The sequence below is a fragment of the Anoplopoma fimbria genome, chromosome 19 (genome assembly GCF_027596085.1).
Source record: "Anoplopoma fimbria isolate UVic2021 breed Golden Eagle Sablefish chromosome 19, Afim_UVic_2022, whole genome shotgun sequence".
In the NCBI taxonomy this organism is placed as follows: domain Eukaryota; kingdom Metazoa; phylum Chordata; class Actinopteri; order Perciformes; family Anoplopomatidae; genus Anoplopoma; species Anoplopoma fimbria.
The window spans coordinates 19,476,248-19,492,407 of record NC_072467.1 but is presented as its reverse complement, the minus strand read 5'-3'; the positions used below and the strand labels follow the sequence as shown (position 1 = coordinate 19,492,407).

Genomic DNA, 16,160 nt, shown 5'->3' with positions numbered 1-16,160 from the left:
AACCACGTTTCTCTATTATTAACACACTTAACCTCTCATTTTGATTTGATATAAGTATAGAATAGACAGAGCTGACTCCTGATATTAGTCCCGCCAGATTCTTTACTTATATTCTCTGTTTGTGTACGGTTTGCAAAAGCTTTTCAGGCTCTCTGCTCTTTAACACATTTGTTTTTGTTTCAGTATTTTGGAGAGAAACTGAGAACTATAAAATATGAACCCATCCTTAGTCATGTTGGGATCAGTTTGGAGGTCAACAGTCTGCGTTCGTCGGCTTTCATATTTAGCCTCTTAATTAAAAAAAGGAAGCAGTGTTTTTGTCATGCGTGTCATGCAATCCTTTAAATACAAAAACAGGCTTTGTTGCCATGTAATCAGTTTGCTGAGCACTCAGACAATCAATGGAGTATTCAAACTATTAAAAGCAATAAACATTCTTTGGTTGACAATTATACCAATCCAATCGACCTTTGACCTTTGTTAATCAGAGTCTCCCCCAAGAGAGAATAGGGAGTCGCTAGTGTTAGTAGGTTTTAAGTAAACTGGTTCCAGGAAATCAGACCCTATGGACACAAACACTAGATTTTGGGGAGAGCACTGGAGTATTTTAGACATCTTGTACCCTAAAATGTATTAATCCACCATTCGACTTTGGCTCGCAGGTGTTTATCAGCCCAAGTAGGGGTTTTCTAGAAGCTTGTTTACTGAGTTATTGGGACAACTTTGTAGAGGAAACCTGCAATATCTCTTTTTTGCAGACTTGATGAGTCTCTGAGTTTAGAGAAACGTGTTAGAAAACTCTGTTACCAAACTTCTTGGAACTTGCCCTTGTTTCTGTAAAGAAAGCACATTGTTTACATGTTCCTTCTGAATTAATAATGCAAAATCTATATCCTACCCCACTGACTTATTGTTGAGTTTTGTGTGTCAACTGACGTGAAGGTGGAAGATGTCGCAGAAGTAATAAACTGTCAGTGTGTGTTATTGTTGCATCAATTGTTAATTAGAGCTCTGCGGATACGGGTGAACGGAGGACAGCACCTGTACGCTGTAGTTACCCAGTGGATGTGTCTGGCTAATTAAAGGCACTGATAGGACCATTAAAACTTGATGAATGATCTTGTCTGCTGCTGTTCTTAGAAGTTCATTGTCCAGTGTATCCTGTAGCTATTTAATGTGATTCTCCACAGCTCTAAAACATCACTACATTACTTGACTCCCCATCGTTGAACCACAGACGTCAGTGCATGTGAGTGCATGGAGAACTCACTGTATGCTCTGTGCACACATAAGAGGTCAGCCAGGAGAATTTTTAACTACAAAAGCAAACACTTGATGTGTGTAACTGTAAGGGGTTAAGCAATTTGTGATGCAACATGGGCTTTTGTGTTCAAAGCCAGGTGGATTAGCTCATTCTAAGCTGAATGAATGTGAGTGAGATGGCCAGTTGGACTGTTCCCATGGCCTCTTGGGGCTTTGGGGAAAGTGCTGCAAAACATGGTGTCTCTTATGTTTAATTCAGTCTTTCAGATATATATATATATATATCATTCTAAAGATGAATTCAAAACCCCAGCAAACAACATCTCAGCTTTGTCCAGAGTTATATGTGATAATCATACATACATTATAGTAAGGACATTGTGATTAATTACCCCCCAAAACAACAAAAAACAATTATTTCCAGCTTAATAACACTGTAGAATATACCACACAATAGAACAAAATATAGGATTTTAAACATATTAAAAAGGTGTAGGCTGAAGCTTATCACAACAAGTCTATATGCCCACATATATCAAATGTGCTTTACGTGGGCATTTCCATTTAATGACACTATAATTCTACTCCCCCTCAATTAAGATGGAAATATTGTACATGTGTTTGAAAGAACTTTGCTAGAGTTCACATGCAGAACATATAATCAACAATTAGCATATTGTGCATTATTCCAGACTGAATTACCTAACAGTATATACAGTAGTTGACCAGCTCCATCAAAATGCTGCTGAATTTAATGCATCAGTAATTTTTCTTGTAACAGAGTCGGTTTAACAGTTAACAGTCTGTGAGTTAACTTGTAAAATGTCCTGCATTTTATACAGTATTGAAACAGACTTTTTGCTTTGATGAAATATTCACTCCCAATTTTTTTTATTTGAAAGTAATTTATTATAAGACGCCTTAAAGAAAAAAAACACACACTTTAAACCATTGAGGACATTGTGTGAATATCTATATAAACACACCCAAATATTAGTTATGACGCTTTTTTTATCTACCAGTGAGAGGCACGTGCGTCGAAAGAGTTAACCCCTCCTCGCGCAGCCACCCTGCAGAGAGAAAGAGGCGGAGTTTGGGTTCACGCATAGTTTTTGTATGTTGAATAAGGCCAGTCACAGTGTTTTTGTGCGTGTGTGTGTGTGTGAGAGTGTGTGTGAGAGATAGATAGATAGATAGAAGGGGCTTCAACATGGAAACAAGATTAATCACACCTTGTTAACCAGCCCCCGGTGTTCATTTGAAGAACCACCAAGCTCATAATTAAACACCACCTCGGGATTATTATGCCCAGCGCCAACGTATCCGTGCGAAGTTTATCCGAAGTGGAGAAATACCTCAGCAGCCGGATGGTGAGTATCATGTGAGTGTATTTATCCGGGGCTCCCTCACTGTACCGGCGGACGCGTTGTTATCTGTGGATCTCCGCGTCATGCGTTGTGAAACCAACAGCTGCGCCGGTTAAAGGCTGCACATCTCCAGCCTAACAAAGAGCGTTCAACCCGGTGGTTCGTTCAGGGCAATGACGTAGAAAAGCACCATCTATGTATGGAGATGTTAATGTGGTAGGTGACAAGGGTGTCCCGCAGTGCAAAAAACCCCTGATCGGGGCCATAATGTGGATTATGCACATATTTGTCGATATGCAGACGAGACAATCATCTTTCTGTGCAACCTTACAGCGATACATGGATCGAAACTAAAGATTATTTCCTATATTGATTAATGTAATTATATTGATTGATTGTTTGATTAATTGTTCTATGAAATCTTTAAAAAATGACCAACACAAGTCCCAAAAGGCCAAGTTGCTTGTTTTGTTCAACCGACAGTCACAAATTATCAGCTTAATAATATTTGGCCATAAAAAAAAAAAAAGAGTAATTATCATTCTGTCATGATTATCTGTCCCGCAGTGCAAAAAAAACAAAAAACCCTGATCGGGGCCATAATGTGGATTATGCACATATTTGTCGATATGCAGACGAGACAATCTTCTTTCTGTGCAACCTTACAGCGATACATGGATCGAAACTAAAGATTATTTCCTATATCGATTAATGTAATTATATTGATTGATTGTTTGATTAATTGTTCTATGAAATCTTTAAAAAAATGACCAACACAAGTCCCAAAAGGCCAAGTTGCTTGTTTTGTTCAACCGTCACAAATTATCAGCTTAATAATATTTGGCCATAAAAATAAAAAAAGAGTAATTATCATTCTGTCATGATTATCTGCCAATTGAGTGTTTGATTAATCAGCTTAATGTTTACACAGAACAGTGTTGGTGGTATTTGTTATGGTACGGCATAATTCCAGTGCAAAGAAAGAGAGAAGACAAGCAAACAGACACCGTGAACCCTTAAAAACAACACTCATAAAAACGCATGAATGTGAAAATATATGATATGAACCGTTTAGTTCCTCGGCATACCAAGTAGACCAACAGGGAAAAAAGAATAAATATTGACCAGTGCAATCAAGTCCTGTTCACTTTTAGCTCTAATTTTCATTTGCTGCCATTGGACTGTTGAACCACGACCTTACCCGGTCCTGTAATTAATACTTTTTGTGTTTAGAATACAACTGTTGATTTTTATGGATTTTATTTCATCCATATGGTAACTAATACCTTTTATGGTGATGTTGTGTTGCACTGCAGGTGTTTCTAATATGAATTTGTCTTCCAACCAAATATGGTGGACAAAGCTTTTCACTTCCGGTACAATACAGTTTATTAAAATAGAAACCAAGGTACTTATTACAGTTGTTTTGTGTTTATTCGATGACTTAATGCCTGACCCCACATTATAGTGGTGGCTCATGTTAACCATGGTGTATATCCTCGCATGGTACCATAGCAGATGTAGAGGGATCTTCTCTGAAATAAAACATAATGTAATCTTTAACTGAAAAGATAACAGATTTTATTATAGTGATCATATAACCTTTACTACACGATTCGTACACTTAATACACCATGATTGCAAATTTCCCCGCTGCGGGACTAGTAAAGGATTATCTTATCTTATCTTATCTTAGCTGCATACAAATTCTATACATTTTTAATCACAACATTGCCTGAAATTCATTTTAAATATGTAAAGCATACAATCCCTCTATCCATAAACCATTGACTGACAAAACAACCTCCAGAACACCTACACCGCTACATCAACAGGTTTTGGGGGGAAACCATCAAACCATTTTTCATTCTCAATGTATGATGTTCAGAAAAAGATCCCCTAATATGTATTTAAAGCCAGGTGCTTTCAGGCACAGTGACACCGAGGAGAGGAATGCTCCGTCAGGTGTGAGTCTTGTGCAACCGGAAAGTCAGCCGGGTATCGAGCAGCAGGTTGGTTCTCTTCCTGGTATATGCATGAGCCATCAGGCCTGCCACTCCTGTTACCTGTCTTCAAAGGTAAAGGGAGCTCTGGCAGCTTTTCCTGTTTTGCTTTTTAATAAAACTCTCCTGCTGCCATGTGACGATTGCAGATACTTGAGATAATAAAACAATCAAAAGCTAACACTTTTAAATGAAGGAAATAAATAGCTTGTCCTCTGGAGTGGAGCTTGAAAGATTCACACACAAATAATTCAAGTAAACAGTTACTTAAACCCCCAAAACAACATAATGGAACAACATAACCGACGGTTTGGCTTGTTTATTACCACTCGACTGTGTGATTATGCTTTTCCTCCTTTTGTTCGCTGCGAATGACATTCCAGTTTTGTTCCTAAAAAAAAAAAAGCCATTGTGCAGCAGATATAGTGGGTTAGAGGCCAAAGATGATGCAACCCCTCAGTGTGAGTTTGAGTCTTTAACCCTCACTGGACGGTGGCTCTGTAAGGATTTTTGTGCCGTTTCTCAGTCTTTCCTCAGCCTTATGCTTGACCTGTAGTGGTTCTCTAAGCTTAAAGTCACCACACAAAAGGCTCACAAATCAGTCATCACATCAGTATAAATACTAACCTTTTAATATGCCATGTTCCGTATGTTGTGAATGATTATCTGGTAAAATATTTCCCCCTTTTTTTTTGTTCTCTCATTTTTTAAGGTCTGTTATGTTTTTCATGGCTAATGAGTTGCTTGACTCTGGACCAACCCTGCCTCGTCATTGGATCTATTCACTCCCTCACTTTGAATGAGTGCATTGAATAAAGCTGCATATTTATCTTAATTGAATCCCATTCAATACTTTCCCAGTCCACGGGGGCAAGTAGAGGCTGGGCGTGTTAATGGGCTATTGATTTAGTCCTGGACCAGCGTGTCGATGAGATAATAGTGAAATACGTCTTAAGCAATTCTTTCCACTGAATACAAAGGGATTAGTCATTCAGGAAACTCAAGACTTCAAACTGCGGATTTTATTTCCTCGGTTATTTTGAGGAGGCATACTCTTTGGTCTCTAAAGAGGAGTTTTGCAATCAAAGTTTGGCTTCAAAGGCAGCTGTGGGATGCAGATGAGAGGAGGAGGAGGAGGAGGAGGAGGAGGAGGAGGTGGAGTTGGGTCAGCTTTCGGACTACAATCAAAGATGTGCTCCCTGTCGCTTTCCCTCTCTGATTTTCTTCCTGTCTCCCTGTGTGAGCTCTGAGTGGGAGAGTGTCTGTATCCATGAGGATCAGCTGGAGGGAATACCAATAAGCACCGCAGGCTTCTTCCCCTCTGTGGCTCTGTTCTCTGCTGAAGGGACGGTTTTGTTCCATCTCAATGAGTGTGCCAGCTCTATTGGCCTCTGTGTGTGTGTGTGGTGTGTGTGTGTGTGTGTGTGCACAGGGGCAATGGCAGAGAGAATAAGAGCCGCCCTATGTACCACACACCAAAGCCTCATCATTTTTAAGAAACTTCCTCAGATGACTGCAAACACCTTGTGTTCGTAGTTTCACTACTGATCGTTCTACCAGATTACAGCTGCGATCGTGTATCGCACTTGCAAACATTACTTCCGCGTAACAAGGACAATGTCTTCCTGTTTGCATAAGACAATGTTTGTGGTGTTAATAACGCCTCGCTTTCACAGGGAGGGATGGCGAGTTAAGCAAGAAACGGGCTCGGTTTTCTGCGAATCTGAACTAATATTTTTTTCACTGATACCGCAGTGGGCCGATGAGCGTTAGGTCTGTTTTTGCATGAAAAATGGAATCACTAAATATATCATTGATCCAAGAGAGAGAGAGAGAGCACACTGCAGTGCAAGATAAGCAGCATCTGCAGTTTTACTCTATCCTCCAACCCCCCCCTTGTTTTAGCCCCCAAAATGCTGCTAAGATTTGGATGGATTAGAAGAACAACACACAGCTCTCTCTTGTTGGCCTAAGATTGAGGCTAATGCAGTCAGATCTTTATGGTATGCTGTCAAGCGAGGTCAGATCGTATTAAACGGGTCATGGTGTTGGACAGACGCTGTGTGCTATGTAGGGCAGCGTGGGGGACACAGAGGGTTTGAACAGGGCTGAGGTGGTGTGAGGGAGGAGCCCCGGGGGCACACAGGGCCTCCTGTAGATCCTGTTGCTGGAGATGATGATGGAGATGATGCTGATTGTTGGGATGATGTGTCCTGCTGTGCTGTGTTTGGGAGCATCCCCCCTTTGTTCGATCACTGTCCTCTTATATGGTTCGGTTTATGCTGCGGCCTCTCTCTCTTTGGCTCCCTCTTTCCGTCTGTCTCTCGTCTTCTGCTCTACTGACACACTAATATTATTGTGTGAGTCAAACAGCAGTGGGTGTACTCCTGGCTCTTTTCATTTCAAAGATAACATTTTCAGTGATTGATAGTGATACACCAGATTTTAAGCATATGATCTGACAGATGGGTCTCTCACACAATGCTGCTTATATATATATCGGAAGGAAAATCACAGTAGGAGTTAATCGTGTTGCTCATGGACGACCATGCAGGTCGCTCAGGCTGGAGATGGAAACTGCATTTCATCAAACTAAATATGTGACCTCTCAGTGAAGGTCTGCCCACTTAACTGTCAGACTTAACAGCTGCCATCTGCTATGTGTTGTACCAGCATTTTCCTCCTGGTTACCTTTCAACATTCCCGTCGTCTCCAGCCATCCCCAAAGACCTCCAGTCCTCACCTTGTGTCACGCTCAACAACCCCTGGAGAACTCCTGTCTTTTCTGGGTGTGAAAAGTAGGGCAGCTCCTCAGCAGATTTAGGAGGACATTTTCATCAGCATGAGTCTAATTTATTTAGCCGGGCCACTCATCCAGAGACACCCTCAGATTTATTCAGTAGTTGGACAGCAATGGGTAGAAATCTTGAGGAGCAGCAGCGAGGGAAGAAATCGGCTTATTAAATTTCTTATAAAAAATAGTTGGATGTCGTACTTGTTTTGCGGTTTGAGTGTATGTGAAGCATCTGGGTTGTGTTATGCATGTTATCTGAGCTGATCCCATGAATCAGGCTTCATCCTGCCAAAAGCCATCTTGCTTTTATAAGAAAAAGCGTACGCCCCTCATTCCAGCTATGTAATACAGTTTTTCGCTTGACATTTACTACTCAATGTGCTTTTGCTTCAAGCCTCAGCAGTAATCCATCAAATGCTGCCAGGTCACAATGTGATCTAGTTTAAGCTCATCCTTTATCTATGATATCACAGCACCTTGAGGCAATAACCGTCCCTGTGTTTTATTGCTTGAGAGAGTTTTGAATGTTAAATAAAGTTAAGGTTGCTGGTGCAAGAACGCCTGAGGAGCTAGCTCTGTTCCAGTTCTGCATAAATCTTTACAGTCTAAGCTGTCTAGTCGAACAGGCAGCTCTTTGTGTTTGTTAAAAAGACAGAGTAATATGAGCAACGTACACACAAGCTTGCCGTACATTTCCTCCAAGCAGGAGGATATTAGGCTCAGCTTTCTTTTGTGTGACAAACAGGTTTGACAAAAGGACAGCCTGTTGTTTGAAACAAATTGTTTTGACACGAGATATTGCATGCACTCTGGAAGTAGCGGGATTGGTCTCCTCGAGCTATACGTCAGGCCAATGAATCCATAAGCAGTAGCTGGCTCATCAGAGTCCTGGACAGAGCAGAGGTAGGACATGACAAAGTGTGCTTTTTTCTCCTCAGACAAAGAGTCTTGTGTTCAAGAAGGACAGATGCCAGAGAGGGGGAGAGAGTGGGATGAGGACAGAGGCTCAAATACCCAAGGCATACTTGTAGAAAGAAGCATGGCATTCTCTGGTTACACACTAAACATAAATAAGTATGTAATATGTATATACAGTATAATTATGGGCACCGTAATAATAATAAAATTTTTATATACATTTAAAAACAGAGAATTTACAGTCATGCTAGCAGTTTGTTAAAGCTGAACTTGCTTTGAAGCAAATGTTAATGCTAGCATGGTAACATGCTGTTTAGCACATGTATTGTTTAACATGTTTGCCATCTTAGTTTAGCGTGTTAACATGCTAACATTTGCTAATATGTGCAGGGATGAGGTATTTTTGTAGATCCCGGAAGTTAGCATTGCCTTCGTCACAAATATATATATATTTTTAAAATAGGTTATTGGTGAGATGTCTGTAATGAGGTCTGTGGTAAGATTAAAAGATTAACGCCTTGTTCTACGCCAAAAAATACGTCAATAAATATTTGATCTATTCATTTTAAAGCTTGTACGTGTCATTAAAATGTCAGTTTCTAACAAGTGGCTAAATGGGACTACAAAACCTGGGACATTTTGTTGAGGGAACTGTAAGTGCAAAACTGCTAACTCACATTTTAGGACTCATTCCTGCAGCACACTTTTAAACCGAACAGTAAATTCATCTGATGATGAAATGAATGACATTAGTTTTGCAAATATTGGAGCAATTTCAATTTTGATCAACTGATGTTGTTGTTACAGGAAAAGTAAGATGATCATTGAGGTTGATAGGATTCATCCTCAGGGGAATGTGATTTCTCGGCCAAATTTCAATCCATTGTAAAATGACCGAAGTTGTGGGCGGACAGAAAAACAAACAAACAAACAGACAGACAGATGTGTCTGTTCGCATGACTAACAAAAAGTATAATGCAGTTTCTGTCTTGCACAACATAGTGAAACCACATTCTATGTTTATGTACGAGATGATTCACCAAATTCTTGCTTAACAAGTTTGACTAGTTGATGTAGTGTAAGGTAACTCACAGTAACAACAGCAAGTCAATGGTAATTTACAATCAGACTAATTAAATCTATCTGGTTTTAAAGAGGAGGTGGATGTGTTACTTCATGTGTGCACACTATGTGTGTCATAGTTAATCACCCTATCCTTGGTAAACCTCATCTTGAGTTCCACCTGACAGTCTTGTGTTGAGGAGTGTCAGTGTGCGCTGAACTCTAGATGCAATGGTCAATTGTAAAGGGACTTAGCTTGCAATATGTAACCATTGCGTGGTGATGTGGAAATGCTAAGCAGGATTCAGCTCTAAATCTGCCTGTGTTAGCTGTTTGTTTACTTAAAACTAGCTGCGTTACATTCTTTAAGGATTAGTTCAGCTTTGTACAGCCCATGCAAAGTGTACAACAAGCACTGTTGTACAACAAGCACTGTTGTACAACACTGCATATGCATGAGCAGCTTACACCTCCTGTCATTTCAGCAGTGTTCAACTGTCATCAACCTCACATGTTTTGGTGGCTTGTTTGGCCACCGGTACATTGCAGTGCTATTACACTTGAAGTGTAAAAATGCTGCTCCGAAACCTAATTTAATTCTGTCACAGCTCTCCTCAGTTTCCTCTTTTATGTAAGGTCAGTAGGTTTCCTGCCATAGTTAATCTTGCCATACTTATTCTGTTGCACTTCCTCAAGCCTACGGCAGACTATGCTCGACAGTGAGCTATTGACACATCAGTCAGAAACAGACTGTATTGTTGAGCCTTTATCAGGAAAATGTTGATTTGCTGTAAAACTAGGGGACAATGTCTGGAAAAGGGATTTCCTGAGCCTTGTGGCCTCTTGTGACATTATTTTCTGACCTACATTAAATGTGCACGCTCCACTTCTTTCACACACATTAATAGCTGTTATCCGTTTATATTGTAATCTGTGTCATCTGTGTGCTATACTGTAAATAAACAGGATTACATCGTGCCTCCTAAAACATAACAGATGTGTCAAATAAGAGCATTACATACACGACCAGATGGTCCCACTGTGGCAATAGCAGGAAAGCTGAATATAGCAGAGGTAAGGACTCTCTGTGTAGGATTACTGTATATAAAGAGGAAGCTCAGAAATGTGTGAATGGGGGGTTGCGTAAGGAAGGGCATCCAGAATAAAACCTATTTCAAAGCAAATATGTGGATCATAAAATTGGATTTTCACACCGGATTGACCGAGGTCCGGGTTATTAGTTAGAAGTAAATGGATGAGCCACTGGGCCACCCCTTTACAGCCAAAGGAGGAAGAAGAAGAAGAGTTGTTTTTTACCTTTTCCAGATGGCATATTTTGCTACTTTTTGCAAAATATCCGTAGTGCAAGATTATCCCTGAAAATGCTCCATATCTAATACAGTATCTGTATCTGATTGTTGTGTCTCCTCCTTGTAGGACCGGAGTTCTGAGGGCAGTTCTTCCTTAAGCATCTCTGGGTCGATGCGTCGGGGTTCTTCAGAGAACAATCTCGACCTGGATCTGAGCGACGGAGGTCCTGGTTCTGCTCTGGGCGCTGAGGTCCCGCGCAGTCGCTCTTGCCTGGACAACCTCCAGCAGAAGATACTGAAAGTCACAGAGCAGCTGAAGATAGAGCAGACGGCCCGTGACGAGAACGTGGCCGAGTACCTGAAGCTGGTGAACAGTGCTGACAAGCTGCAAGTTGGGCGCATCAAGCAGGTGTTCGAGAAGAAGAACCAGAAGTCGGCTCAACACATTGCCCAGATGCAGAAGAAGTTGGAGCAGTACCATCGAAAGATGAAAGACAGTGAAATCCACCATAGCCCAGCCCCTCGCCCACTTACTGTCAAACACAGCACCTTACCCAGGGAGTCTCCCAGAGAGCTGCTGAAAGACATGACCGGCAGTGGGCGACACCCGACCATGGACAAGATCAAGACCATCGGCCCGGGTGTGTCGCTCTCCCCTCCTTTCTTCTTCAGCAAACCCAGAGAGTTCGCCAACCTCATCAGGAACAGGTTTGGCAGTGCTGACAACATCGCCCACCTCAAGACCACGCTGGACGCTTCCTCACAGCTGCCCACTGACAGCGCAGGGAAGGGGCTGAGTAGCAGCACCTCTATGGTGGGCAAGCCCAAGTATCCCAGTGATGACGAGTGCTCCTCGGGGAGCGCCTCCATCTCAGCAGAAAGTAACGGGAACCCGGCGGGGGTCGGTGTGTCAGCGGGGCAGGTGCAGGACCAGGAGGCCGGGGGAGACAGCCATAGCAGACTGGCTCTGAGCCTGGAGGAGGTGAGGGAGATCAAAGATGCCCAGAACCAGCTGGAGGAAGACATGGAGGAGGTAAAGGCTCAGTTCAAGAGAGAGTTTGGCATCATCAGCCAAACACTGCAGGAAGAGAGATACAGGTACGTTACTTAACATTTCATTTCCCTACAATGATACAGTACCACCATTTCATTTCATATGTAGTACATTCAAAATTGCTTTTAAATGATAATTTTAAACCAATATTTTTGTGTCGTCCACCAGGTACGAACGTTTAGAAGACCAACTAAGCGACCTGACGGAGCTTCACCAACATGAGATGACTGATCTGAAGCAAGAACTGTCCAGCATCGAGGAGAGGGTAGCTTACCAGGCTCATGAAAGGGCCAGGGACATTCAGGTATATAATAGTGAATCTATTGCTGAAGCCATACATCTGTTAATAAGGCTATTGTCACTGGGCATTACCATAGGTGAATGTATAAGTTGTCTTTGTGTAATGGTTCCCTTCTTCAGATAACACTCTTAAAAAAGTCTGTTTAGTCATTTGACATTCATGTTCTCTGTCCTTGCCCATAGTTAATCTTCAATTAGTGAAATGTCCTTTAGCCATTTGGGAAGTCCCTCAAAGTCTCTCTCTGTATCTCATAGGAGGCTCTGGAGTCGTGTCAGACGCGGGTATCCAAGCTGGAGCTCCAGCAGCAGCAGCAGCAGACGGTCCAGCTCGAGAGCCGTGACGCCCGAGTCCTGCTGGGAAAGTGCATCAACATCATGCTGGCCATCATCACCGTCATACTGGTGTGCGTCTCCACTGCGGCCAAGTTTGCCGCTCCACTGATGAGGAGCCGGCACCACGTGGTTGCTACCTTCCTGGGAGTTTGTTTTTTGACCATTTTCTGGAAGAACTGGGACCGTCTACAGTATGCCATAGACAGGCTGCTGGTGCCTGCCTGATGAGTGAAGAGTGCACACTGATACTAATACTGCAGAAACATGGACGCTGTCTGTTGTCAGGATAGGACTGTCTAAGAGGATTGGTTGTACAATCGTCAGAAGACACGATCGCCACGCATTTACAGAGGTCACTGTTTTTTAAAGACAGACTGAAATGACATTTTTATTGTCTAGAACTTGAATGTCTGTTGCTAACAATTTCCATTTAACCTTTAAAATAATATTTATATAACGGCACATTTTGTTACTTCTCCAAGCATTTGCCATGAATCTTCACAAGACATTAATGGTCAATTCAAGGATCAAGAAGGGTGGAGAGGAGTGCACATGAGACTCACTCTTAATTATTCTAACTCCTTTAGTTTCAGGTCAATTTTAACATCTTTAAAACTGTTGAAAAAACACACACACACACACACACACACACACACACACACACACACACACAAAACCTCAAGCTTGGTATCGTGTTTGCCACACTTATGAAATGCTAATGACACCCTTGGAGGTATAGTTGAACATTTTGGGAAATAAGCTTATTTGCTTTCTTGCCAAAAGTTAGATGAGAAGATCAATGCCACACATATCTGTTCAATGAATGTGAAGCTACTGCCAGCATACAGTTAGCTTAGCTTAGCATGAATGCTAAAAACGGAATGCCAGCTGGCATGGCTCTGTCCAAAGGTGTCCAAGTCCACCTACCAGTACCTCTGCATCTCACTATTTAACACCTCATCTAAACATGTTGTGTTTTTAATCTTCACACCAGCCAAAGTGTATAAAATGACACGATGTGAGTTATGTGCCAAATTATTTTTTCTGACTCCAGGAAGCTCAAGACACAGTCCGGCACATAAACCGCAATGTGTGGTTTTTAAACTCTGTTCTTTGGTTTGTTTTTAGAGGTTCAGAGGTACTAAAGATATATTTATTACCTTTGCACAGAGACAGGCGAGCTATTTCCTGCAGTTTTAGTCTTTATGCTAAGCTAAGTTAACTAGCTACTGGTTGTAGCTTCATATAGCTTTCATATTTAGCATACAGACATGAGGGTGGTATCAATCATCAAATCTAACTCTGAAAGAAAATCAAAAGGCATATTTTCCAAAATGTTGAACTATTCTCTTAAATGAAGAATCAACAGGCTGAAGCACAGAGGCAATTGACAACTTGGTTTTTTTTTTTATTCCTTATTGCCTTGTCTGTCCTGTTTGGTCAGTAATCTCTTAAAGTCTCTCTTTTTTTCTCTTTACTATTCCTAATGTTTAAAGTGCAATATGTTTGATTTCTAAGAACTCTGTTTTAAAGATGTGTCTTTTAGGAGTGAACGTTTTACGTCGGTGTATTACAGTGACCGGGTGCTGCTGTAGTTTGGGGTCGGGTGGGGAAGTGTCATTAATGTCGGCATGAGAAATCCATAACCACTGAAGCCGCTGCTGGGCTCTGATAAGACCAGCTGTCTCCTCTTTCAAGGGCCAAAAATCAATCCCACTGCATTACCGAGCTAGTAGCATGACAATATCAACGCACGGTGAACCACGCCATCTCCCCAGTGCAGACGCACACGTGCACATACACTCAAACAACACACAACAGAGTCCAGAGGCTCTCTTTATGTCTTAAGTGTCTGGTTTTTGTGTTTTACTAATAATGTGATTGTGAGGCGATGGGTTTATACTGTGATACAAGGCCTTTTTCTAAGGAAAAATGCAACAAAGAGCCTTCAGTACTCATGTCTGATGACGGAGGAACACGTTACAGGCTCTTAAGTGATGATCAACGAGCCAATTTTTGAGTGATTGTTGTGTTGTTTCATGTATGTCTTACAAATATTGCCTATGATGATCTCACATGAAGCTACGGACCACTTTTTAATGTTTGTCTGCCATAATAACACGTTTGTTGTCTACTGACTGTATCATATGTGTTTTTTGTTTGTTCATGTTTTGACATATTTGAGGAAGTTTTACCTACAGATCTGGTTTACATTCTCTTTTCATCTCTTGTGCACTACGTGATCAATCAGTTGTTTTTTTCGTGCATTACGTGCCTTTGTCTGACACTTTCTGTTAAATTAAACAAGAATTTTTAATCAACTTGTGACTTATGTAATGGAGTTGTTTGGTGACTTGTTGTTGTATTTATTATGTGATTTCTTTTTTCGTACACATTTTAGTATCTAGAAGTATCAGTAGAGTGCCGACAACAGCCGGAAATCCTGGATTACTTCACGCATATTCTATTAGTGAAAAAGGAAACAGATGGACATTTATTAACTCAGTGTAACTTATTTAGTGTAACTTATTTACATTCCCAGTAGATTTCTTTATTTTCCTTTCAGACATTTGCACTAGAAAAATCAACCTAATAAAAACTTAATACGCATTCAGTTTCTAATAAGTTACACTCAACATGAATACCAAAAATATTTGCTGTCCTTTTTTCTGCTAAGCCCACTCTCCTTCACCACCACCAGAGGGTGTAAGCGCTGCACTGCTGTCACATTAGAGACCAGGAAAACATACTGGAAGGCTGCAGCATCTTACCTTCATGGTACCAACCAGGTTTTATGCAGCTTTCATATGTAAATTAATACATTTACTTTTTTTTTTTAAATCAATGCTCCGCCTTCACACAAACAATAAGACTACAACATCATAGAGGACAAGAGACAACAGTGTCATGAGGCAGGAATATCACAAGCAATGTGGAAGAGTAGCGCCCTCTGCTGTTGTTACGAATTCACATTGACGCTACAGTTTTTCAACACATTTCTACAAAGGTGCACAGCTTGATTGCAGCATTCTTCTGTATATATTCATTAACAATAAATCTAGGTTATATTGTACTCCGTGCTGTGGACAGAAACTCTTTATGTAGACTGTAACTGTGACTGAAGTGTCTCCCATCAGGGTGGATTTTGGAACCCAGGATGCTGATGGTTAGAGAGAGAGGTTTTAAAATAAATTACAGTCGCTTTAGTGATCCCTCAGCCAAGCTGGCACAACACGCAGCAGCACAGCTCCAACAATATCACACTCCAACAATATCACACAGATACAGTAATAAATAATGACGTGCATGTGAAATATCATCTTCAAATAACAGATAACATGTCACACATACCCAATAGTACAGCAGCCCTGACAGTACTGCTGCATATCACTGACAGGGAACACACAAACACACATATCCAGAGAAAATGAAGCCCATGCACTTTTAAGCTCAGCAGCACTGCAACATGGGTCACCTGGCACAGCGGTGTGCACGGTGCACTCTGCCTGACTAGTACCTGCCTGCATGCCAAATAGAGGCTCAGACACACGCTGAGATACAGGAACAGGGATGTGGATGACAGACAGATCTCCTAACTGGGGATCTCTGTCACTCACACAGTGTTCCTGTTCTTTATGAGAGCTTAGAGTTTAGGATCAGATTTTTGAGCTGTGTGCATATATCTGTGTGTGAGGAGTGTGTGTGTGAGAACGGGTTGTGTTTTGTGCATTTATGGAGCAACTAAGGGCCTCTGGG

General features: G+C 41.4%; 1 protein-coding gene across 2 annotated transcripts; it reads left to right on the top strand.

Moving 5' to 3' along the window:
• The first annotated feature begins 2,300 nt into the window (after positions 1 to 2,300).
• LOC129108176 (transmembrane and coiled-coil domain protein 3-like) lies at positions 2,301 to 14,704 on the top strand. 2 transcript variants are annotated; one of them, XM_054619873.1, is made up of 4 exons: positions 2,301 to 2,633; positions 10,845 to 11,815; positions 11,940 to 12,075; positions 12,327 to 14,704. In XM_054619873.1, the coding sequence occupies exons 1-4, from the start codon at positions 2,568 to 2,570 to the stop codon at positions 12,627 to 12,629; spliced, it is 1,476 nt and encodes a 491-aa protein (XP_054475848.1). In that variant the 5' UTR covers positions 2,301 to 2,567; the 3' UTR covers positions 12,630 to 14,704. The 2 variants fall into 2 exon arrangements, with proteins under 2 accessions (XP_054475848.1, XP_054475849.1); XM_054619874.1 differs by having other exon boundaries at positions 2,571 to 2,644.
• The last annotated feature ends 1,456 nt before the right edge of the window (positions 14,705 to 16,160 follow it).

Coding starts and splice junctions, on each gene's coding strand:
- LOC129108176 (XM_054619873.1), top strand. CDS start 2,568: ATGCCCAGCGCCAACGTATCCGTGCGAAGTTTATCCGAAGTGGAGAAA. Junction 2,634..10,844: donor AATACCTCAGCAGCCGGATG/GTGAGTATCATG, acceptor TCCTCCTTGTAG/GACCGGAGTTCTGAGGGCAG. Junction 12,076..12,326: donor AAAGGGCCAGGGACATTCAG/GTATATAATAGT, acceptor TGTATCTCATAG/GAGGCTCTGGAGTCGTGTCA.